This window comes from Megalobrama amblycephala, linkage group LG13 (assembly GCF_018812025.1).
Source record: "Megalobrama amblycephala isolate DHTTF-2021 linkage group LG13, ASM1881202v1, whole genome shotgun sequence".
In the NCBI taxonomy this organism is placed as follows: Eukaryota; Metazoa; Chordata; class Actinopteri; order Cypriniformes; family Xenocyprididae; genus Megalobrama; species Megalobrama amblycephala.
Genome location: NC_063056.1, coordinates 17,284,019 through 17,310,536, shown reverse-complemented (window position 1 = coordinate 17,310,536; position 26,518 = coordinate 17,284,019). Strand labels below are relative to the sequence as shown.

Sequence of the window (26,518 nt, the reverse complement as noted above, 5' to 3'; positions counted from 1 at the left end):
AGATAAACAGACACAATACTTACAACTGCGTCTGCAACTGACAGACTGCTATCACAGAAAAAATATTTGTAAGATCATAATATATAAGGCATGTTATATAAAATATCTTTCATCAAGGTTCATCCTGTTACTTCCACAATCAAGGGTATAAATAGTACTGAGAACTTTTATTGTAAGTTGAAGGGTTAGTTCACCAAAAAAATGAAACTTCTGTCATTAAGTACTCACCCTTATGTCGTCCAAAGACCTTCGTTTGTCTTCGGAACACAAATTAAGATATTTTGATGAAATCCGAGGGTCTCTGATCCACACATAGGCAGCAACGACATTGCATAGTGTGACTTAATAGTGTGACAAACGTTCAAAATCAATCGCAATTTTCTTACTTAAATGCCGTCAAGGAAACAAGGAAAGAAAGATGTCGCTGAGGGAGAAAGTACGGCCGAGACCGCAAGCTCGATGGAAGAGGCCAGCTCAACAGCATGTAATGACCCGGTGCTGCTTGCAATTGAATATCTCCGACTGGAGCTGGGCAAAGTTAAGACTGATATTAAAGAAAGTTTGAAAGGAGAGATTGTGACGCTGGAGAGGAAACTGATGCAATGCAGTTAATCATAAATGACCATCACACAACTCTCGAACATTTTGAACAGACCGCTACGGCCTCGTCAGATGCTGTTACGAAACTACAAGCTCATGTTAAAAGTTTGTCCGAGCAGGTGTCAGAATTAACAGAGAAATGCATCAATCTGGAAGGCCGTTCTAAGAGACAAAATATAAGAATCGCGGGAAACCGAGAAGGATTGGAAAACAGTCAAGGTGCTAGAGAATTTGTAGCTAAGCTGCTCATGGAGGTGCTTGAATTAGATGAGCTTCCTGTCCTGGATCGCGTGCACCGAGCTCTTCGGTCCCGGCCTGAAGACAGTGACCCACCGCGTCAGTTTATTGCTCGGGTACACCATGGCCATACAATGGAAAACATCATGCGCAAAGTGTCTTCACAAAGAAAGCTAACCTTCAACGGTCGCTCCATCCAGATCTTCAGAGACTACCCGTCGGCTGTGGTAAAACGTCGGGCAGCCTTTGCCAGAGTAAGACAGATCCTTCTAAATAAACCCGGTGTGAAGTTTGGCATTTTGTATCCAGCGAAACTTCGGGTGACGAACAGCGAGGGAGAGAAGCTTTTCACCGACCCGAATGAAGCATGGAAATTTGCAATCGAACAGTTTGGCACAGATAAGTAAATATTGAGGAATAACTCCGAGATTAACGTCTGTTGTTTTGTAGAAGTTTCTGTTATGTAGCGGACTCATGTTGGACTTTTGTGAAGTCTCTGCAAGTAATATGCGGAGGTCGGCTTTTCTTTTCTACTTTTTGTCTTTTATTATACGTTCTTGTTGCCTTCTACTTCGTGGTGAGTTGTGCTGTACATTTGTTCTGGTAACAGCTAAACATGTTCTGTTGGGAAGGTGGGTCAGTGCTAAAGGTTTCTATGGTAACATCTACCGGTGTGTAGGTAATTGGTTGGAGCTGATTGAGATTATCTGTTGCAATAATCACTGTTTATGTTAAATAACGCAAAGGGGGCGTTTCTCCAAGAACGTTAAAGGTCTGAAAGAACCAGTTAAGAGAGGGAAAATATTATCTCATTTAAAATCGCTGTCTTCAGATATTATGTTTCTACAAGAGACCCATTTGAAATGTTAGACTTTGAGATCGGACAAATATATCATTCCAATTTTTCTGCCAAATCTAGAGGAACAGCTATCCTTATTCGTAAAGGAGTCCCATTCAAACATAATTTGACTATTTCAGATAAAGAAGGGAGATATGTAATTGTTGCTGGGGAAGTATTTTCTGTGCCATTAACACTAGTCAATGTTTATGGACCAAATTGTGATAATCCTGAGTTTTTCAAAAAAGTGTTTGATTTAATTCCATCTATTTCAGATACAAATCTCATAATTGGGGGTGATTTTAATTGTGTCCTTGATAGGGCTGGGCGATATATCGCATGCGATTGTCACGCGCATTTCGTCAGTAAAGCCGGTTCCCTGATTGCCGATAAATCGCCATCACCTGCTTTCAAATGGAGCGGCATTTAATAGACAGAGCCGATTTAGCGGCAATCAGGGAACTGGCTTTACTGACGAAATGCGCGTGACAATTGCATGCGATATATTGCCCAGCCCTAGTCCTTGACCCGTATTTGGACAAATCCTCCACAAAAATAGTTAGTTCCAATTCCAGTACATTCCTAAATGCATATATAAGTAATTCTAATATGTTTGATGTGTGGAGAATTCTCTATCCGACAGCTAGGGAATACTCGTTTCATTCTCAAGTACATAATATTTATACCCGAATAGATTATTTCATTCTGGATGGTAAACTTATGCCCCAGGTCTGTACGGCTAAATACCATAATATTGTTATCTCGGATCACAGTCCAGTGACCTTTTCTATTAAGATAATATGGAGAAACCACAAAGAAATTGGAGGCTTTATTCCCATTTACTTACAAATAAAGTTTTTATTAATCACTTAAAATATGATATAAAAATGTTTTTCGAATTAAATGACAAACCGGACATTTCTGTGGGGGTGCTATGGGACACATTTAAAGCATACATTAGGGGTTGTATTATCTCTTATCAAGCGTTTCAAAGAAAGAGAAATAGGGCTGAATCAGAGGTATTAGAAGCTCAAATTCACGAATTAGATGTGGAAAATGCTAAACACCCATGTATTGAAACATATAAAAAAAATTGTGCACTTAAATATAAACTGAATGAAATTCTCACTTCTAAAATTTCAAAATCCTTTCATTATGTAAAGCAAAAATACTTTGAATTTGGTGATAAACCTCAGAAACTTTTAGCTCGGCAACTCCGTAAAACAGCATCTGAACGTACAATATACAAAATTAAATCAGACACAGGAGAAATTCTTATTTCCTCTAAGGATATAAATAGTAGATTTCAAACATTTTATGAGACACTGTATTCATCTAAAGGAAATATAGATCCTACAGTTATGGCAAAGTTTCTAGACCAACAGAATCTACCCTCATTAAATCAAGAGCAAGTCAAGGAGTTAGGTGCCGAAATTACTATTAAAGAAATATCGGACTCTATAAAATCTCTAAAAGGATGTAAAACTGCTGGTCCAGATGGATTTTGCAATGAGTTCTTTAAAGCCTACAATAAATTACTATCACCTTATTTATATAGGGTTTACAAACAAGCATCTATAGATCAGTCTCTGCCGTCCTCCCTAAATGAGGCAATTATTATTGTAGTCCCAAAAAAAGGAAGGAACCCAGAGGAACTGGGTTCTTATAGGCCGATCTCACTTCTAAATACAGATCAAAAACCTCTGGCAAAACCTTGGCACGCAGACTAAATACAGTAATTAGAACCTTGGTGCATCCAGATCAAAATGGCTTTATACCAAAACGTAACTCTTCTTCTAATCTTAGGCGTCTTTTTAACATCATGTACTCTTCCAGAGCCTTGGCACAAGATTTTGCTATTTTGTCATTGGATGCAGAGAAGGCATTCGATCAAATTGAGTGGCCTTACCTATTTTCTGTACTGAAGAAGTTTAATCTTGGAGATAATTTCATCTCATGGATTAAATTGTTGTACTCTAGTCTGTGTGCAAGAATTCTCACAAATATAACAATATCTTCTCGTTTTGAATTACACAGAGGTACAAGACAGGGTTGTTCGCTGTTACCACTTTTGTTTGCATTAGCGATTGAGCCTTTAGCTCAGGCTATTAGAGCCCATTCGGGTATTACAGGCTATAAAACCAGAAGTACTGATAACAAATTGGCATTATATCCAAATGATGTAATTTTATTTATTTCTGAGCCCAATAGTAGCATTCCAAATATCCTTAATTTGATTAATTTCTGTGGGACATTTGCAGGATATAAGATTAATTGGGACAAGAGTGTGTTGATGCCAGTTACTATCAAGGATTCCTCTTGGCTTCATCATTTGCCCTTTAAGATTGCTTCAGAGCAATTCACATACCTAGGAATTGAGGTGACAAAAAGGTTTTCCAACTTAGTCAAGGCTAATTTTCAACCCTTGTTGTCAAAACTTAAATCCACAGTCAGTTTCTGGAGAACACTTCCTATTTCTCTTGTGGGAAGGGTAAATGCAATCAGGATGATATTTCTCCCGCAATTTTTGTAGATGGTGCAGAACATTCCTGTATTTCTGCCCAAATCCTTTTTCAAAAAATTGGACTCTATCCTAGTCCCATTTGTTTGGAACTACAAAGCCCACAGGATTTCGAAACACCACCTATGTAAATCCAAAATACAGGGAGGGCTCGTCCTACCTAATTTTCTTTTTTACTATTGGGCTGCGAATCTGAAGTTCTTGACTTCGTGGATAGATTTTACTCCGGCGTGGGAGAGTTGGTTGGTGCTGGAACAGGAGGAATGTACTCCATACTCTATTAATGCAATACTTTTATCACCCAAAGGTTTAGCTAGTTCACTTTATAATCACAACCCTGTTATTCATAATTCTATTCGTATTTGGAAACAGTTAATGACACATTTTAAATTCATCCAAATGTCATTTTTGTTATCTATCTCAGCTAACCCCGCTTTTTGCCCATCGATGTTAGATAGTGCATTTGAGATTTGGAAAAATTTAGGGTTACGAAACATAGGGGATTTATATGTGAATGGAAAATTTGCTTCCTTTCAGCAGTTGTGTGAAAAATACAATATCCCTTCTAATCACTTCTTTAGGTACCTTCAAGTTAGAGACTTTGTGAAGTCTAACATTTCTAATTATGTCACGGCTACACCTATGTACCTGGACACATTTCTGGAAAGATGTCTTCGAGAGGGTAGTACCATATCGTTGCTCTACAATACTTTAGAACAGGTGAAAAGTCCATTTATGGAGAAAATTAAACCTGCCTGGGAATAAGAGCTTGCAGTAGAAATTCCTAGTGAAATTTGGGAACAAAGTCTTGAACTGGTTCACAGATGTTCCATTAATGCAAGACATTCAAAGTCAAAGTGTCTCCATTATGTGACAAATGTCAATTTTTAGACTCTAACATGTCTCACTGCTACGTCATGTGTCCAAAATTACAACGTTTCTGGAATAAAATTTTCCAGGTATTTTTAGATACATTGGGTATGCTTATTGAACCTGACCCTATATTAATTATATTTGGAGTTTCCGAAGAATTTTTGAGACTTGCACGAGTACAACAACAACAGATAATATCTGCTAAAAAACTTATTCTTTTGTTTTGGAAGAAAAAGGAAGTTCCAACTCTTAAATTATGGTTGACAGAATTGTCAAGTACACTACATCTGGAGAAAATTAGGTAGACAATAATAGACAGGACTTTGTTATTTGAAAAAATTTGGTCCCCTTTTATTTCCTTTTTGAAAACTTGTGATTAATATGTTTATCATGCCTACATTATCTACCTTTACCATTGGATATCACTTATTGGTTGAGTTTTTGGGTGAGGGGAGATTTTATTTATATTTTCTGTTCAATTGTTTTGATTATTGTGTTTTTTTTATTATTATAATTTTTTTTATTATGCCTATTTGTTAAAATTTAAGTTTTGTTTGTCAAAATCCCTAATAAAAAATATTTAAACACAAGAAAATAGTGTAGCAGTATGACTGGGGACAGACAAATTTGTTGAATAAAGTCATTATTTTTGTTTTGTTTTTGCGCACAAAAGTATTCTCGTCGCTTACTAATATTAAGGTTGAACCACTGTTTTCCTATTAAAGTTACTTTAATACACAAATGTTTCAAAGCAACCAATTTAATCACAATTTTCTCAATATCCTGATGACTTTAATGCTTTAGAACACACCACATGTTCTACAATATATTGTGAAATTGTTATAACCATTTTATAACATGATGCTTAACTTATACTTATATCTACATAACTTGAAACTTAAATATATATATATATATATATATATATATATATATATATATATATATATATATATATATATATATATATATATATATATATATTAAACTGCTATAAAATGATGCTGAATGTGACGTTATATGTATGTATGTATTGGTTAAATATGTACTTTGAAGGCCTAAATTTAACTATAGGCAGTAAAATAATACGTTTTTTTTCTTATAAATGTAATTGTGTGAAAGTGTAAGTATTTAGTTTCAACAGTAGTCCAGTAAACCACAAATTACCCAAAATAATACTTAAATATAGTAATTTACTTATTACAAGTACTTTAAACACATGTATCCAATTCCCTTCTATTCAGTTTAGTGATGTAGCTGTGTTAAAAATCTATGATTGGCAGCACAGAAACTAGCTAGAGACAAGCTGACCTTAGGGATAAAGACTACTGACACAAAAAGTATGACACATTGCCATGGGTGTCATGCTTGTTTTAGGGGTCACCTGTGGCAGTTCTGCCTCACTTAGTGCCCTAGGCAAGAAAACATATGAACAAAGAAAAAAAAAGTATATATTTTGTGGAAAATCTTGAAATGTTAGTCACGTGGTAGTAGAAGTCAAAATGTTATTTATTTAAAAAAGAAAAGTAGTAGATGTCAAACTATATAAATAGCAAAATTATAGCTATATCAAATTTTTTTTTTTTTATGTACCCTAGCAAAATTGCAACTGATCAAATAAAAGTTATTTGCTGCCACAGCATTTTAGACAACTTTTTTACCTACAGTAATCTTGCTTACTTTATTATTATAAGTTATATACACTTCACAAAAGGGGCATTTGCCATCTCAGGTTATATGCGCATAACACTTCTGCATGTCAAATGTTATGACACCCTGAATTGTGCCATTAAGGACAGACAAAACTTCCATCTTCTAGTATGGACTATTATTCCAATCACACTCCGTGGCTTTCTAAGGAACCTCCAATATTATCACACCATACATGATGACATCTGCATACCACTGCTCTGTGGGGTCCATCAATTTTTCATACATTTTCTGTTTGACCTTTGAATAATTGAATGCACAATAATGGATTTCCACCTCCTTGTATTAGTACTATCAGCCAGAGGCCCTTTTTGCATGCATATAGTTCATTAAAATAGTTTATATAAGGAGGAAAGCTTGTCACATGCATTATTCAAAACCTTAAACGAATCTCGACCACTGTGCGCCATATGTTTTGTGCACAGTCTCCATTTTAATCTAAAATCTCCCAGTCACAAATGCGACTGACATGATGTTCTGTTGTGTAGCATGAATTTCAATGGACAGCTTGATTGCATAAGTAGTTCCTTTTTAGGATCTGGCTCTCATATCAAAGCTTAAAGGAGGACAATGTTCCACCACATGGACTTTTTCCAGTACAAGCTGAATTTGGGTTCGCCACAACTTTTGGCATATAAAATGTATGGGACTCAGTCTGTTGTGACATGGCCACAATTGCGTTTGTGTTCCAAATAGTACAAGCTCCAAAGATGAGTATTGTTTTGTACGACTAATGTGGACCATATGCTGTGGCTTGGGTTTGAGTTTTAAGGGTATGCTGACCAAAAACGTGATAATTCCAAAATCAGCCTACTTTTCTGCTTTCAAATGAGTTTTCTTTCACACAGCACATTCTGTGTGGTTTGCACAAAGAGAAAAAGGAAAATAAAGAAAGACATATTTAACGCCATTTGTGGCTTTTAAGTGGAGAGCATATTTGTTAAAATACTGTTTGAACCTCTCACTTTCTTCTCGGATGTGTTTTTCTAGCCATTAGTTTTGCCTGACTTGCAGTATTTAAATTGTATCGGCACAGAAATCTGACTAGATCAGAAATGGGCTGCTGGTTTCGAGAGAAGTGAAGCTTACAGGTTTTACCTCATAATCTGCATCACAAAAGAGCCCACTGACTACCCTATGGCTCATTAGCATTACTGTAATACATGCGATTCTTTTCATTTTGGAACATGAAACTACATTAGACAACCAAAGCTCAAGGCTTTCTTCTCACTAGAGTCCAACGTGTACATTTCAGAGTTCAAAAGTTTGGGGTTTGTAATTTTTTTTTGAAAGAATGCATTTATTCGATCAAAAATACATTAAAAACAGTAATATTGTGAAATATTGTTACAATTTAAAAGAAGTTTTCTATTTTAATATAGCTTGAAATGTAATTTATTCTTGCTATGACAAAGCTGAATTTTCAGCAGCCATTATTCCAGTCTTCAGGGTCACATGATCCTTCCGAAATCATTCTAATATGTTGATTTGGTGTTTAATCAAACCTGGCTGGACTCCCACCCTTAGGTGCGGTAGCTCAGTCTGAGTCCTCCACGTCGGAAGGAATAAGCTCACCCTCTGATGCTGCAATCGACAGCTCATCCAGAGCCCCGAATGAGAAATTAGGCTCAACATAAGATGAGCTTCCTAACTCATCCGTGAACTACAACTCATATTGCCCTCAGCACTTGCCGTCGTGGCCTTTTGCATTGCAGAAGGACTGGGGCAGGGAGCGGCTGAAGTGACTCCTTCTCTGACTAAAAAAGAGAGTCATGACCGCAACGTTGCCATGGTCATGTTCTCGAAGTGAGAACACAAAGCATCCATGAACGCTTAAAGGGTTAATTCACCCAAAAATAAAACTTCTGTCATTAATTACTCACCCTTATGTCATTTCACACACGACCTTCGTTCATCTTTGGAACACAAATTAAGACATTTTTGATAAAATCCGAGAGGTATATAACTCATCCATAGACAGCAATTTAACCGACATTTTCAAGGTCCAGAAAGCTACTGAAGACATTGTTAAAACAGTCGGCGTGACTGCAGTGGTTCAAACTTAATTTTATGAAACGACGAGAATACTTTTAGTGCGCAAAAACAAAACAAAAATAGCGACTTTATTCAACAGCATCTTCTCTTCCCTGTCATTATCCTTACGTAGCTGCCACGGTATAAGCACAGTAAAGGCTTCAGTGTTTACATCTGAATGCCGGCTCAGTATTGGCCAAAGCTGATCACGTGAGGAGCACGACGCATGCGTGTGATGCTGATGCAGAAGCCGGCCAATAATGAGTCGGTGTTCTGACGTAGAACCTGGAAACGCTGGACGTAAACAACATATGAGAATGACACAGAAGAGAAGATATTGTTGAAGGTGTCATAGAATTGGAAATTGAATTTACCTTGGCATAGTTGAATAACAAGAGTTCAGTACATGAAAAAGACATACAGTGAGTCTCAAACACCGTTGTTTCCTCCTTCTTATGTAAATCTCATTTGTTTAAAAGACCTCCGAAGAACAGGCGAATTTCAACATAACACCGACTGTTACGCAACAGTCGGGATCATTAATATGTACGCCCCCAATATTTGCATATGTCAGCCCATGTTCAAGGCATTAGACAACGGCAGGTAGTATTAACATCTGGATCTGTGCACAGCTGAATCATCAGACTAGGTAAGCAAGCAAGGACAATAGAGAAAAATGGCAGATGGAGCAATAATAACTGACATAATCCATGATATCATGATATTTTTAGAGATATTTGTAAATTGTCTTTCTAAATGTTTTGTTAGGATGTTGCTAATGTACTGTTAAATGTGGTTAAAGTTACCATCGTTTCTTACTGTATTCACGGAGACAAGACTGCCGTTATTTTCATTTTTTAAACACTTGCAGTCTGTATAATTGATAAACACAACTTCATTCTTTATAAATCTCTCCAACAGTGTGTAATGTTAGCTTTAGCCACGGAGCACTATCAAACTCATTCAGAATCAAATGTAAACATCCAAATAAATACTATACTTACATGATTGTATGCATGCATGCAGCATGCATGACAAACATTTTGTAAAGATCCATTTTGAGGGTTATATTAGCTGTGTGAACTTTGTTTATTCAATGTATTATAGAGTCGCGAGCTCGGGAGGGGGCGGGGAGCGCAAGGATTTAAAGGGGCCGCAGCCTGAATCGGCGCATATTTAATGATGCCTCAAAATAGGCAGTTAAAAAAAATCTATGGGGTATTTTGAGCTAAAACTTCACAGACACACTCAGGGGACACCTTAGACTTATATTACATCTTGTGAAAAAGCATTCTAGGGCACCTTTGAATAAAGTTGTTATTTTTGTTTTTGCACACAAAAAGTTTTCTTGTCACTTTATAACATTAATGTTGAACCACTGCAGTCACGTCAACTGTTTTAACAATGTCTTTAGTACCTTTCTGGACCTTGAAATTGTTGGTTAAATTGCTGTCTATGGACGAGACATAAACCTCTCGGATTTCATCAAAAATATCTTAATTTGTGTTCTGAAGATGAACAAAGGGCTTACAGGTGTGGAACGACATGAGGATGAGTAATTAATGACAGAATTTTCATTTTTTGGGTGAACTAACCCTTTAAATTTAAATAGTTCACTAAATATGAAACTTCTATCATCATGTACTCATATTATTCCAAACCTGTATGACTTTCTTTTTTGTGGAACACCAAGGAAGATTTTTTGAAGAATTGTTTATGTCCATAGGCAACATTGGAAGCTTCTAACTTTCATTTTATGGATTAAAAAAAAGAAGACGACATTTTTCAAAATAACTTTTACAGGATAAAGATATTAATTTAAAACTGGATATTTGACAGTGTCTATCATTGCTGCATTTTATTTGTGTGCTTTATTGCAATATTTTCATGCAAAGTAATATGATTTCACATATATCTGTTTTCTTCTTCTTCTTGCAGTGTTCCTGGGGGTGAGCAATCTCAGCACAAAACAGGTGCTCAGTACCAGCATGTGTGCGCAGTGGCAACCTCACCACCATGCCTCCCTCTACCGAGTCGTCATTGAGTCACTGCTCAGTGAGTGATACACACACACACACACACACACACACACACACACACACACACACACACACACACACACAGGGCTGGACGATATGACCTAAAACCAAAATCTCGATTAATTGAACATTTTACTTTGATTATGAGTAATGAACGATTTTTTGTTTGCTCTCATAGTTCACTGTCAAGGTTTGTACTGTAAATATGCTTGACTAATAAAGGTGAGATATTTTTTCCTAATGAAAGAGTGCTCCAACATAACAGCTCACTTTCAGCAGTTATTTTATCATAACATTTCTTACAGATTTCTGCTCGTTGTAAATTAGAAACAGATTAGCACAGTGCCAGTATATGTATTTGAATGCGTTAATGAGAGAGCGATTGCGTGTGTGAATTAGTCATACCGTCTCTGTATTAATTGTGAAGCTGTGGGTTGTACTGTAAGTAATTACATCAAAAGTAGAAAAATATATGCTATAACTTTTAAGTTTCTTATCTACTTTAGTAATTAATCACAGGACAGCATTGACAACGAGTTTCTTTGCTCCTCTCTGTGCGTGCGCTCTTCATGTGATGTGCAGCTACTGTCTGTATGAGTGTTTGTGTGCCACAATGCATCAGTGCAGTAGCTCAATATAATAATGCACGTCTGATAAAATCGCTTGGATGTCCAAACTGGCCCGACTTAAAACACATACAATTGACAAAGTTTAGTGAAGATGCAAATGAAAGTTATTTCACTTCGTGGCTCGCCGCTTGAGCGCTGTCTGTGTGTGTTGACTCGGCGCTTGCCTCTGTGTTGCTACCATGCTGCTGACTGGACTGGGCAGAGTCACGTGAATACACACATGGTAGTATGTTTTTAAGGGGAAGGTATTACAGGTTTAAAAAACCGAAATAACTGACATGGTGAAATAACTTTGGTTAGAGGTTCTGAATTTCGGTTTCGATTACTTTTCAATTAATCATCCAGCCCTACACACACGCACTCAGAACTCAAACACATTGTTAATGCATTGAAGAACAAAGCCATACGGTGGCTTCCTGTTTTGCAATATTGACATACATTTTGGTTTTGTTAAATTTCAGTTTCAGAGGTAATGGGATATTATGCCTCATTTCAGCACAGGCCTCTGAGCCTCTGGGCTGTTCAACAAAACTCTTTGTTTTTTGTTTTTTTTGTATGCATATTGCTCTGCTGGCGTGTGACATGGTTTCAATTCAAATTTAAAACAGCAGAGTCAAAAGCCCATTTCCCATTATTGCTTTTCTTATTCCTGCCTGATACCTCACTGGCTCAGCTTATCTCGCAATCCTGGAAATCTTCTGTTCTACTTCCAGCGTGTGACTGCTCAGATGGCTACCAGCTCAGTAGAGCTATTAAAACCAGATCCTATTGGGGTGTGTGCTTATGTATAACGTATTTGAATGACAATCATTGCAGCAGAGTTCTCAAAGAGACAAACAGAACTTTAGAAGAGATTTAACTATATATAGTTTTAAGTTCTTTTTTGACTGCTGTAAATCCTGACAGGTTTAATTCTCAAATATTAACAGGGTTGATAATGACTTTCAGATCATAATTTAAAAATACTTGATAATAACTACATTTCTGTCATGACAACTCTCAGAGAGATTGGCATTGTAATGGATATGGCAGTGTTTATATAATTGGTCTTGGCGGAATAAAACTGCTACGCTGCTGCTGCTGTTGATTATTGCAGAGATTGCTACTGCTAATACATTCACAGACATGCTGCTGCTGCACATATAACATACATGAAATAACCCCCATAGCAGGTTATATACAGGTGGAGATGGGGAAGGTGGATGGTTTCTGAAAGTATGCTGCAGACTGCTAACAGCAAGCAATGCCAAGCATTTGAATGTTGAGGTTGTTTGAGTTAAGGACGTATTAGCCTGCGCCATCTAGAGTTTCATGACAGAACTTTGTATAAATATAGCTGTGAGCCGCAGTTATAGGGGTTCAAGTGCTTTAAGGCGTTTAAGCACATGCGTAAAAAGGTATTATGTTTTAGTTAGCAAGCCTGCAACCATCTCGATCATAGATGTAACAGCAAATACAGGCAATTTACCATAGGAAATATATAGTTTTTGAAGCTTTTTAAGTTATTGAGGTTAAGCCAAAAACCCAGGACCAGTTCGCCAAATTTGTTTTTTGAAATAATCTCAATATTTAACGAACAAATTGATAGACAGTGGCAGTCCTAGAGGCAAAGTTGCTCAGAATGAGTAGTTCTACCATGCAGTACGAATGTCGTGGGTGTGTGCGAAAAACCGTGTGATACACAATCCTTTACGCATGTAAAGGTCTCTGTTAACTTTGTCTGATTGCTAGCTAAAAAAACTAGGACTAGTTCGAAAAAGTAGGTTTTTCAAAAAATCTTAAGATACTAAAAAGAACCCGAGCCAAGGATTCCAACGACATAAGACACTTGAGCCTATGTCTAACGGTTTAAGAGTTATGAGCCATTTCATACTTTTGACTGCTGTAGCGCCCCTTGCAGGCCGATCGGGGCGAGCCGTGGTGACATTGTAGACTGTATGTGTACTACCAGCCCTTAAAGGTCCCGTTTTTCGTGGTTTTTTGAAGCTTTGATTGTGTTTATAGTGTGTAATATAACATGTGTTCATGTTTCGCGTGTAAAAAAAACACAGTATTTTTCACATAATTTACTTATCTGTATACCGCTGTTTCCACTGTCATAAAAACGGGCTGATGACTTCCTTGTTCTATGAAGTCCCTCCTTCAGAAATACGTAACGAGTTCTGATTGTGCCAGCGGTTCCTGTGTTGTGATTCGACAGCAGTTTAGCGCATCTTGCCCGGAAAGGTCACACCTCTTACCATAACGTGGAGATGCATGCGCTCAGTGTTATTGTAAACATGTCTTTAATTTTACCCTATCAATTTGAGCCGGAATCAGACCCGGTGATTGGACTGCGGGATGAAAATAACAGCGTTTCGACGACATGGCGACAAACACACTCTACAAACGCAACTCTTGTGTATTCCTGTGGGCGGAGGTTAGTCAAAAAACTGTTTTAGTGATGTCATTAAAGAAGGAAGTAGAGGGATGTAGTCCAAACTGCCCATTCGATGTAGGCGACTTCTGTTAAATAAAATATCTCGCTTGGCATTGAACTTTGAGCTTTAAAATTTTACAGATTTTATTTATACTCTAACAACAACATTACACACTAACTAAAGTTTGAAACATGGGATCACGAAGAATGGGACCTTTAAAGTTCCAAGTGTCTATGACTTAAGGTTTGGTCTACCAGATCACTTTTAAGCTGGGAACACACCAAGCCGACTGTCGGCCGTCGAGCAGTTTTTGTTCATCGACCAACCAAGTTTTCTCAGTGTGTTCCACACCATCGGCTGAAGTTGGTTCTCAACGGATTTTTTTTTCGGCCGATTTGACATGCTGAATCGGCGTCGGAGCTTGTCGGTCAGTCGGGCCAACTCATCATTCTGATTGACTGTTCAGCTACTGCCACCTGCTGGTACGGAAAGGTATTTCTTCTTATGCAGGTGCAGAACGGACGTGCTACTTGGCCGTCGGGTGTCAATCGTCGGTTTGGTGTTTCAGGGCAACTTTAGACCCAGACACTGCCAAGGTGAGCCAACCCCGCAGTCTGCTTTCGTCGCCACTAGTTCATCGGTGTCAGCTTGGTGTGTTCTGGGCTTTAGGGGAGAATGCTGAGCCTTGGAAATTTTAATAATTACAATAGGGTTTCAGCGCTATGTGCTTGAGCCCCTAATTACCAATAAACTTTTTTTTTTTCTTTCAATAAATTGACATAAAGTGACAGTAAAGACATTTATAATGTTTACAAAAGATTTCTATTTTGGATAAATGCTGTTCTAATAAAAATATTAGGCAGCACAACTTTTTTCAACATTGATAATAATTAGAAATGATTCTTGAGCACCAGTTTGGCATATTAGAATGATTTTTGAATGATCGTCTGACATTGAAGACTAAATTGCATTTTAAAATACATTAAAATAGAAAAAAAAAACTTATTTTAAAATGTAGTAATAACAAAATATGTTTTAACTCTATTTTTTATTAAATGCAGTCTTGGAGAGCATTAGAGACTTTAAAAGCTTAATCTGTCCTTCAAAACCAGAATATTTAAAAAAAAAAAATTTCTAGTGGAGGAAAAAGTTCTACTTGAAGAATTGCAGATACAACCCATTACCCAGTTGTCATGGTAAACTATGCCTACACAAATACGTTAAAACTACTGCTGAAGTGTGTGAGAGTAGTATGAATGTGCATGTGTATTTCTGCAGTACTGAGATCCCAACTGCCTCTCTTCTGACCTTCTTCTAGTCATATAATGTCTAAACTTTGGTAACCAGTAGGAACAATGGATTCATTATTTGCCATCTTGCTCGTAGTGAGAATTTGATTGTGGAATTTCAGCCAGACATATGAATCTTCAGTGCTGAGCATTTGTGGTGAAGTGAAGCATTCCTGCTTGCAAATGCAGGGAAGAGAGGAACTGTCCTGCTTGTGCCAGAGATGTGACTGGACTGAGAAGTGCAGTCTGTTGAAACAAACGCTTAAAGGAGGATAGCTGTTTACTAAGCTGAGCCGCAGCGCTTGCCAGCTACTTTTCCATAGAGCGGGGAATGTAATAGGCAAATGTCACATCCCATTGTTTGATCAGCTCAAAGCATGTCGGAGCAAGGGAATATTGTTGATGTTATTATCACATTCCAAGTTTTGCAGTCCATGTTATCATTGGAAATTGCAAAGAAAATACCTTAATAAATCTCATTTTTTTGTATAATGCACTCCAGAGACTTTTTTTTTGTCAAGATCATGGTTTAAAAGAGGGTGCTTTGGGAAATATCTTATTAAGGAAAACCTTTTTGCTGTTTTTTTCTCATTTAATAGTGGTATAATACTGCTTCTGAAAAGCCCAGCTATTTATATTCCCCATGGACGCAGCTGTTTAATGGCAGACAAATTAAGATGTATGAACCAAGTCAAGCTGCTGGATATTAATGTCTGCCATCAGAAACAAAACAAAGAGATCGATGGAAAGAGATGTAGAAAAAGAGAAAACCAGAAAGAAAAAGAGTCAGCTTCAGCGAGAACACCTTCACATTTGGAAAGAAAAGAAGGTGAAAAGAATGGAAATATTGGGCACTCAAGTTTGAGTTGCTTATCACGGTGTACCCATTTCCCTGCAGTCTTCGGCCTCTGATTAAAGCGATTAAAGACCTCTCTGTTGAACTCCATGGGCTGAATACAAGGTTACCCTTCCTGATCCCAAGCAGCACTGGCCATTTTCTCAGCTTTGGAAAATAATTACCGCTATGAAGGTGACAAATAGCAGTTCTGCTGCCTTGTACCCTGGGATCTAAGTATCAGATTTCCTAAAGCATGATTTACTCATCGTTCATTTCTTTTAAACGACCAATTTGTGAGCAAAAACACATACACTTCAGCATGTTGCTGTGGTGTCGATTCTGTCATTTCCAATTTCAGGCTTTGTTTATAGCCTGAGGACTCTAATGATTCTTTCTCATTAATTAGCACAATTGTTTACTTGAGAAAGCTGTTTTAATTGCATTTTGCTTTACTTTAGTGGTTGTCTGAAAGCCGTTCCTGCCATTTTTACTCAACTCTGCTTCTTTATATCGTAGACGGTCAGAAACAGGAAAGTAGGGTCGGTGGTGGTGCATCCAGAGAGTGCTTCTTTAACCTTTCCCCAAACACCCAGTACAAGATCAGCGTCTACACCCTTTCACAGGATACAGAGGGCCCTGCCGTCACCACCATGGCAACCACTGGTAAATATACTCTGATAATTATAAGTTTTGCATGACATTATGTAACTATAGACCAGGGGATCTCAACTCTGGCCCCACTTTCCTACAGAGTTTAGCTCCAAACCTAATCAAACACACCTGAACAAGCTAATCAGTCTTCACGATTACTAGAAAGTTATAGGCAGTAGAGTTTGATCAAGGTTGAAGCTAAACTCTGCAGGAAAGTGGGTCCCAAGTTAGAGTGTCAATTAGGCGGTAACAACACTTCAGTGATACAGGTCATTTTCAGCCAATGATTTGAAGACAACATTCCTCCTGACAACATACTTTGCCTGAGAAACAAATTGAACCACAGTCAGTAGACCAGCGTGTCCTTTTTCTTTTACAATTAGGTATCTGTTGAGATCACAAATCTTATTGTGTGTGTAATAAAGTGAAGGCAGCCAGGTCCTGCTCTGGTTTATGTATTGTTTTGTTGTTTCTGTAGCTCCAGCACCCACCCAGCCACCAACCGCACCACCCACCACGATCCCTCCTCCTACCATCCCCCCAGCCAAAGAAGGTAGGACACCAGTGTGGGAAGAACTGGCTTTTCTGCCATTGTTTTTCCCTATTTGTTGGCCATGTCCCTTTGTGTTATGTGACCTTTCACTAATGTACATCTCTGCTGACAGCTAACCTTTTCTTATTCTCTGAGCCACTCCGCTCTCAATAAATATGCCTGAGACTTCCCAACACACCTGATTTTACCCTCTTATATAGATCTTTTTAGATCCCTCAGCTCCTGCTTTATAGCGAATAGATTTGTTTCATTGTCTGACAGAATGGTGTTTAATGCATCATAAAGTAACACCTGAATACTTTCTTAGACTGAAACTAAATGCTTCTTTAGATTTATTTGTTGCTTTTATATGGATTTATCTCTGGGAGTCTGAGTAGTTAACCCAAATGGTTGTACATTACTCTTGAGGACAGGTCACATTGTAAAAAGTGAAACATTTCTTACCTTAAAGACCTGATGAAATCAAAATGAGAGTTTTGTGGCTTTTAGTCCACGTGTGTTAGCTCCTTAATGAAAATGTGATATGTCTCACAAACTTGTTGTTTTAATAAGCAAATACGTAAAAGAAATTGTCAGGATTTTGATTAATCCCAGTGAGCCTAATGAGTCAGTTTACTTAAAAGATTTGTTCACTGATTGATTCAGTGACCCTTTCTGCAGTTTACGCTTGATCAAAAAAACAGTAAAAACAGAAATATTGTGAAATATCTTTACAATTTAAACAACTGTTTTCTATTTTAATATATTTTGTAATTAACTCTGGCCAGGCTCATTGGAAAAACCTGTGGCAACGTTTCTGCAAAATATTAAATTGTGTCATGCACGTTTCACAACAGTTTCATGTGAAATGTCCAGTGAGTGTCTATAAAATTGTGTTCAGTTTTATCTGAAACAGATTAACGTGAATCTGGCAACATTTTATTGCGATTTTTTTTGTATGTATCACCGCAGTTATGAATTGAAGTGTTGGGTTAATGGCGCTAAAAGGTACAATTCAGCTGAGTATGTCAGAAAAGCCAAACATATTGAGCTGGTTATGTGATGGAAACTCCAAAATATATTCAATGACAAATCATGCACTATGGTAAGAAGAGTTTTGAGGTCATAATATAATAATTAGCAAGGAGCCGTGTGAAAATATGTCTCTATTAACCCATAATCTGCCCCCTAATCATAAGTTTGTATGAAAAGGATTAAAAATGCTTGCTGTTTTACTGCCACTATAGTGTTCATTTCTGTTGGAAAATATTTGCTTTGATATTTTATGTATTGGTACGTATTTCGCGTTTTGCTGAAATGTTGCCACAGGTACGTTTTTTCAATGAGCCTGTGTTTTCCTGTGATGGTAAAGCTGAATTTTCAGCATCATTACTCCAGTCTTCAGTGTCACATGATCCTTCAGAAATCATTCTAATATACAGGTGCTGGTCATATAATTAGTATATCATCAAAAAATTGATTTATTTCACTAATTCCATTCAAAAAGTGAAACTTGTATATTATATTCATTCATTACACATAGACTGATATATTTCAAATGTTTTTTTCTTTTAATTTTGATGATTATAACTGACAACTAAGGAAAATCCCAAATTCAGTATCTCAGAAAAAACTAGAATATTGTGAAAAGGTTCAATATTGAAGACACCTGGTGCTACACTCTAATGAGCTAATTAACTCAAAACACCTGCAAAGGCCTTTAAATGGTCTCTCAGTCTAGTTCTGTAGGCTACACAATCATGGGGAAGACTGCTGACTTGACAGTTGTCCAAAAGACGACCATTGACACCTTGCACAAGGAGGGCAAGACACAAAAGGTCATTGCAAAAGAGGCTGGCTGTTCAGAGCTCTGTGTCTAAGCACATTAATAGAGAGGCGAAGGGAAGGAAAAGATGTGGTAGAAAAAAGTGTACAAGCAATAGGGATAATCGCACCCTGGAGAGGATTGTGAAACAAAACCCATTCAAAAATGTGGAGGAGATTCACAAAGAGTGGACTGCAGCTGGAGTCAGTGCTTCAAGAACCACTACGCACAGACGTATGCAAGACATGGGTTTCAGCTGTCGCATTCCTTGTGTCAAGCCACTCTTGAACAACAGACAGCGCCAGAAGCGTCTAAAGACAAAAAGGACTGGACTGCTGCTGAGTGGTTCAAAGTTATGTTCTCTGATGAAAGTAAATTTTGCATTTCCTTTGGAAATCAGGGTCCCAGAGACTGGAGGAAGAGAGGAGAGGCACACAGTCCACGTTGCTTGAGGTCCAGTGTAAAGTTTCCACAGTCAGTGATGGTTTGGGGTGCCATGTCATCTGCTGGTGTTGGTCCACTGTGTTTTCTGAGGTCCAAGGTCAACGCAGCCGTATACCAGGAAGTTTTAGAGCACTTCATGCTTCCTGCTGCTGACCAACTTTATGGAGATGCAGATTTCATTTTCCAACAGGACTTGGTACCTGCACACAGTACCAAAGCTACCAGTACCTGGTTTAAGGACCATGGTATCCCTGTTCTTAACTGTCCAGCAAACTCGCCTGACCTAAACCCCATAGAAAATCTATGGGGTATTGTGAAGAGGAAGATGCGATATGCCAGACCCAACAGTGCAGAAGAGCTGAAGGCCACTATCAGAGCAACCTGGGCTCTCATAACACCTGAGCAGTGCCACAGACTGATCGACTCCATGCCACGCCTCATTGCTGCAGTAATTCAGGCAAAAGGAGCCCCAACTAAGTATTGAGTGCTGTACATGCTCATACTTTTCATGTTCATACTTTTCAGTTGGCCAAGATTTCTAAAAATCCTTTCTTTGTAATGGTCTTGTTACAAACACTCCCAGGAAGACGAAGACGAATATAGAAATCCAACAATGTTTATTTACAAGGCTTAAAGATAATCCAAAAACGTAACAGTGTGCTTCAACACAAACAATACCGGACAACTAAAGGACGAAGAGGCAGGAACTTAAATACAAGGTTAAAGAGGGAACTAATGATAAACACCTGTGATGATTAAATGAATTACTATGACAACTAAAAGGTGGCGGGAAACAGAACAAAGGAAGACATGTGACATGAATACAAACTAAAAGTCCATGAAACAAAGCATAACTGTAACAGGTCTTAAGTAATATTCTAATTTTCTGAGATACTGAATTTGGGATTTTCCTTAGTTGTCAGTTATAATCATCAAAATTAAAAGAAATAAACATTTGAAATATATCAGTCTGTGTGCAATGAATGAATATAAAATACACGTTTCACTTTTTGAATGGAATTAGTGAAATAAATCAACTTTTTGATGATATTCTAATTACATGACCAGCACCTATACTGATTTGATCAATGGTTCTACAATGTTGACAGTTCTGCTGCTTAATATTTTTTGGAAACTGTGATATTTTTTTTCAGGATTCTTTGATTAATAGAAAGTTAAATAGATTTCTGAGAGCTTTTTGTTTATTATGAGTAAGCCACTGAATCGCTCAACCCTTCAAACAAAATTGTTAATGACCAAAACAGCACATTTGCTCCTTGTTGTGGACAAGATTGACAAACTGAACAAGATGTGAACAAATTAGGCCTAATGAGATTTGCCAGTTCATTCAAACTGTTTGCGACCACAATGCCTCATTCATTTAGTTAGTTCACAAACAAGGTGTCTTGATCAGTCCCACTCTTGTTCAGACTCAAAATAGCAACTTGTTCAGTGAAAGGGGCTTGTTTGTTCAGTAGGTCCAACCGATGAAATGCTTCATCCCAGCCCACACTCAAACACTTGTGATTTGTGCTATAGTACAGCAGTGCTTCAGAACAGAGAGACTCATATTTTTTGACCGAATATGAATGAGTGCAAGGAAGTAAACGAGAAAGATTTGTTCAAAACACCAGTAGAAAAAAACCTTTGTAAACAGGATCTTGAAAGTCGCGATGAAACAGAAGTAGAAAAAAATCTTCTTTTTCCATATTGTGACATACATCCGAGTGAAACGGATTATCGAAAAAGAAAAAAAATAGTGCTATTGGTTGTTGATTGAATGAAGGCAGATCTGAATGTGAGCTTGCAGTCAATTGTAATAAAGGTGAAGTCTGAGGTAAAAAGAAAAAAAAGTAAAACCTGCGACTAAATTGTTCACGTTAAGATCAATAAAATGCATTTAGAAAATAGGTAGGGTGAATTTTCAACCAAATTTGACCCTTAAACATTAATTTAATCAATACAACCTAATGAATTCAGATTGATTCAGTCACTAAATAAAATTTTATTTTATTTTTTAGATTTTACCACATGAAGCACATTTTTAGGTGACTGACAGTTTATGTGTTTAGCCCAAAATCCTGCAAAGCAACAGTATGGCAGAGCAGAACAACAGAGGTAGCTGGGAATTAATTAAGCCTCCTTGTTTTATCCAGCTAGCTGTGATGGAGATCCTGTCAGTGAGAAGGGGAAGTGTTTAGAATCATTTGACATCTGTTGTACTGCAGCGCTTACACGGTAATGAGAATTTCTTATTTTAGCTAGTGATTTTTCACCTGCTTCCTCTCTCCCCCTCTCTTGCTGTCTCTTTCGACTCTCTCTCTCTCAGTTTGCAAAGCAGCCAAGGCAGACCTGGCCTTCCTTGTAGATGGCTCCTGGAGTATAGGAGATGACAACTTTCAGAAGATTATTCGTTTCCTGTACAGCACAACTGGTGCACTTGATGTGATTGGCCCCGAGGGAACACAGGTATGCTGCACGTGAAATGTCTGCCAAAATCAGACTACTTCATACTGTTTTTATCTGTTCGTATTGTATAACATTTCTAACATTTTTTTTAACAAAAAAAAAAAAAAAAAAAGACCACCATCTTGAGCTTCCAAATGCATGTCCTTGAAGATAAAAGCAAAAGTGAAAGCATGTCATTTTGTCAACACTGTGCTGTTTTTTTTTTTTTCACAAATCACTTCCTTTTTGAAAAAGTGCACTTTGGCATATTTTAAAAAGAGCACTTACTATAGGAAATAATATACTTTAAAGGGGACCTATAATGCCCCTTTTACAAGATGTAATATAAGTCTCTGGTGTCCCCAGAATGAATCTGTGAAGTTTCAGCTGAAAATATCCGACAGATCATTTATTATAGCTCAAATTTGCCCATATTTGGGTGTGAGCAAAAACACAATTTCTTTTGTGTGTGTCCATTTCAAATGCAAATGAGCTGCTGCTCCTGGCCGCTTTCCAGAATAAGGCGGAGCTTTAACAGCTTGCTCTTCAGTTGCTCAAAAACAACAAAGCTGGAGAATCTCACGCAGCCAAAATGACGATTGCCAGTAACGATGTTCAGCCTTACATTGTTATGCTCTAACATGCACCATTACACACTAACTAAAATTTAAAAAAGTGAAATCATAATCAACCACCCCTTTAATGAATATACTATGGACTGAATATAATGCTTTTCCAAAAATCTATGAAAATTCTGTCATAATTTCCTTACCATCATGTCTTTCCAAACCCAGAAGTATTTGGTTAATCTTTAAAACACAAATTAAGATATTTTTAATAAAAAATATAAAATTTTTAATTATTAAATATTAAATCCCCCCCCCCACCCATTGAAACTCTTAGTAACCAAAACATAAAAGATTAAAAAATTTTAAATTAAAGATTTAATTTAGGCTTTTATTTACATCTAAACATTATGTGACACATACATTTGCATATGGTAAACACAGAACTTTGTTCTAGCATGAAGTTACAGTTTACATTTAAAACATAATAACTTTAAATGTAATTTCAAATAATACACCACAGTTAAAATTATAAAGTACTTTACACGTGCTTTAGTATGTTAGTCAAAACATCAAAATAAGTGTACTTCATAAAGCACTATGGAAAATAAAACTTTCAATTTTACATTACAATGTGCACTTTTTAAAAGTACACTAGTGTGTTAAGAAAGTCTTGTAAGTGTACTTTCTTTAAGTACACTTAAGTACCCTTTAATTTCAATAATATTAAATTATCAGCAAGTACATTTTTTAAAAATATACTTTTAAGATTTGAAGTACACTACAAGTGCACATTCAGTACATTTAATACTCAGTTTCTTCGTTTTCACAAGGTACAGATCAGTAATAAAACTGTATGGGCCCTATCTTGCACCCAGCGCAATTGACTTGTACACCGACGCATGTGTCATTCCTATTTTGCACCCGCGCAAAGCGCGCTTTTCCCTCCACAGAAGCACGTCGATAAACTAGTGAATGAACTTGCGCTCCCTGGGCGGTTCAGCGCAAAAAAGGAGGTGTGTTCAGGCGCATTGCCCGCGCATTGCTATTTTAAGGAGCTGAAAATAGACTGCGCCATAGATCAACTCAAACCTGGTCTAAAGTCAATGGCGCAATATTTTTTTGTTAGAGCGCGTTGGTAGAAACTGCGCCTCTGGGCGCGTCCACAGTGCGCGTTGACTTTGCTTATTACACACAGGGATGCGCATCACACAAACATGCCAAATATTAAAAACAAAAGGATTACAGTGTAAAAGAATATTATTGTGTACATAAATATAAAAATGTAATGATGAATAGTCATTGCGTGTATTAGAATTAGGCTACCTATTTTCAATTCAGCCTATTACTACTTATAATGATGAACGAAATTGGCTAATTAATTGAACAATCGTGCCAATACACACACACACATATATATTAACTGACTCATCGCGTGTACGCAATGTAAATAGCAATCCGCCATGGCGCGAGCGCATCTCGCTCTTAAAGGGAATGGGAGATGACACTCTGATTGGTTTATTTCACGTTACGCCCAAACCACACCTATGAATAATGAAGCTACTTCAGACCAAACCATTTTAGATTTGCGCCGGGCGCAAGAGCCATTTATCCCGCCGGGAAAATAGCAACAGCGCCGAGACCCGCCCACAAAGTTACTTGCGCTTCGCGCTTTGACACTTGCGTTTCAGATCGTTAAAATAGGGCCCTATATATATATATATATATATATATATATATATATATATATATATATATATAAATTGTATACTGTATATATGTCCTGTCATGTACCACATGGGCTCTATATTTTGAGAAGCTCTGCTTTAGATCTTCTAATGTCCATTTTTGCTAAAGCAAAATGGACATTAGAAGATCTAAAGCAGATATATATACAAATTGTATACTGTATATATGTCCTGTCATGTACCACATGGGCTCTATATTTTGAGAAGCTCTGCTTTAGATCTTCTAATGTCCATTTTGCTTTAGCAAGGTTTTTTTGCTTCTCTCAGAGATTGTTTTTTTGGACTGAGGCATCATGGGAATAGCTATTCTGAGCTGAAGACCACACTACCAAGCATTTAACCCAGTAGCCTGAGAGAACATTAGATAAAAATAGCCTTTGTCTAGACATGTCAGTCCAGGATTCAGAAGATCTTTATCACAACCCATCAGCAGCTTTAGGGATCACTGCAGTGGATCTACTTCAAGGGATGTGAAAACAGGAGAACAAGCACATTTGAAGGGCAGGAGCTAAAGTAAACAGAGGAACACGGCACAGACAAATGTCTCCTTTTACACATAGATGTTTGCCTTCTGTCATCTGCTGTAGGCCAAGTAGACATGTTTGACTTGGCTCAAACCAGTTCAACATCAGTAAGCTATAAGGTTCTGAGCTTGTAATCACAAGGTTTTAGGTTTGAACATGGTTAAAGGGGTTAAAGGGGTCCTTGATTATGATTTCACTTTTTTAACTTTAGTTAGTGTGTAATGTTGCTGTTTGAGCATAAACAACATCTGCAAAGTTAAGACACTCAAAGTTCAATGCAAAGGCAGATAATTTCTTTACAGAAATCGCTTTTTAAGGACTACAACAAATGGCTGGTAGGGACTACAATGAACTTCTTCCTGGGTTGGTGACATCACAAAGTCTAAAATTTACATAAACCCTGTCCCCGAGAACACGCGACAAAGGGGGTGAGGCCATGTTGGGCTGCTTTAGAGTTGCTGTAGTAGAGTGTTGTTACCATGGCGTCATTTTATGCTGGACTGCTTCACAAACGAGGGTCAATTCAATGCTGGATTTGCACAAAAGATTAACATGATGGAACATGCTAGTCGATTAGCTAAATGCATTCTAAAAGTTGGAACTTCTCATTTGCAATTAAAGGGACACACAAAAACTATGTGTTTTTGCTCACACCCAAATAGGGGCAAATTTGACAAGCTATAATAAATGATCAGTGGGGTATTTTGAGCTGAAATTTCACAGACACATTCTGGGGACACCAGAGACTTATATTACATCTTGTAAAAGGGGCATTATAGGTCCCCTTTAAATTGATCAAAAGTGACAGTAAAGACATTGTTTCAAAAGATTTCTATTTCAAGCAATTTCAAAGCAGCCCAACTGTTTTCAACATTGATTTTGGGCAGTCATGGCCTAATAGTTAGAAATTCTGACTGGTAACCCGAAGGTTGTGGGTTCGATTCTCAATAACGGCAGGAAAATGACTCGGGTGCCCTTGAACAAGACACCTAATCCCGAATCGCTCCCCCGGTGCCACAGCAAAATGGTTGCCCACTGCTCCTGGTGTGTGTGTCCATGGTTTGCAATGTGGTAGTTTGTTCACTACTCGCTACTCCTTGTGTGTGTGCACTAACTTGGATGGGTTAAATGCAGAGGCCAAATTCCAAGTATAGGTTACCATACTTGGCCTTCACATGTCACTTTCACTTTTAACTAATAATAAGAAATGTTTATTGAGCACCAAATCAGCATATTATAATGATTTCTGAAGGATAATGTGACACTGAACACTTTGGTATTGACTATATAACAACTTTGGTATTGACTAGGTATATAACAATGATAGAAAAGTTATTTTAAATTGTAATAATACCTTTCTAGTTATGGTTTTATACACTGCAGTGATCTTTTCAAGTAATTGATTTGAAGTATTAATCATAAATGCACAACATGATGTGTGTTATACAGTAAACACAAAAGAAAACATACAGTATTCCCTTGTAAAAGTACAAAAATGCCCTTTAAAATCAATTCCGTTGGGAAATACTTCCTGATATTTACTGTCACTTTTAAACATGTGATAAATGGCTACTAACTTACTTTCTATATCTGACAGGTGGCCATTGCTCAGTTCAGTGATGATGCCAGAACTGAGTTCAAGCTCAACTCCTATAGCGATAAAGAAGCTCTGCTGGATGCCGTACAGCGCATCACATACAAGGGAGGAAACACCAAGACAGGCATGTATCTCTGTCCTCAGAGGCGATTAAC

At 37.5% G+C, this 26,518-nt stretch overlaps 1 protein-coding gene across 6 annotated transcripts in view; it reads left to right on the top strand.

Moving 5' to 3' along the window:
* The window catches only part of col14a1a (collagen, type XIV, alpha 1a), a 168,931-nt gene that overhangs the window by 80,206 nt on the left and 62,207 nt on the right, over window positions 1–26,518 (top strand). For all 6 annotated transcript variants that reach the window (XM_048152204.1, XM_048152198.1, XM_048152199.1 and 3 more), the window contains 5 exons: window positions 10,752–10,868; window positions 16,545–16,691; window positions 17,158–17,232; window positions 21,810–21,949; window positions 26,364–26,487. In XM_048152204.1, coding sequence (XP_048008161.1) covers window positions 10,752–10,868; window positions 16,545–16,691; window positions 17,158–17,232; window positions 21,810–21,949; window positions 26,364–26,487 — 603 coding nt within the window. The remainder of the gene's footprint in view (window positions 1–10,751; window positions 10,869–16,544; window positions 16,692–17,157; window positions 17,233–21,809; window positions 21,950–26,363; window positions 26,488–26,518) is intronic.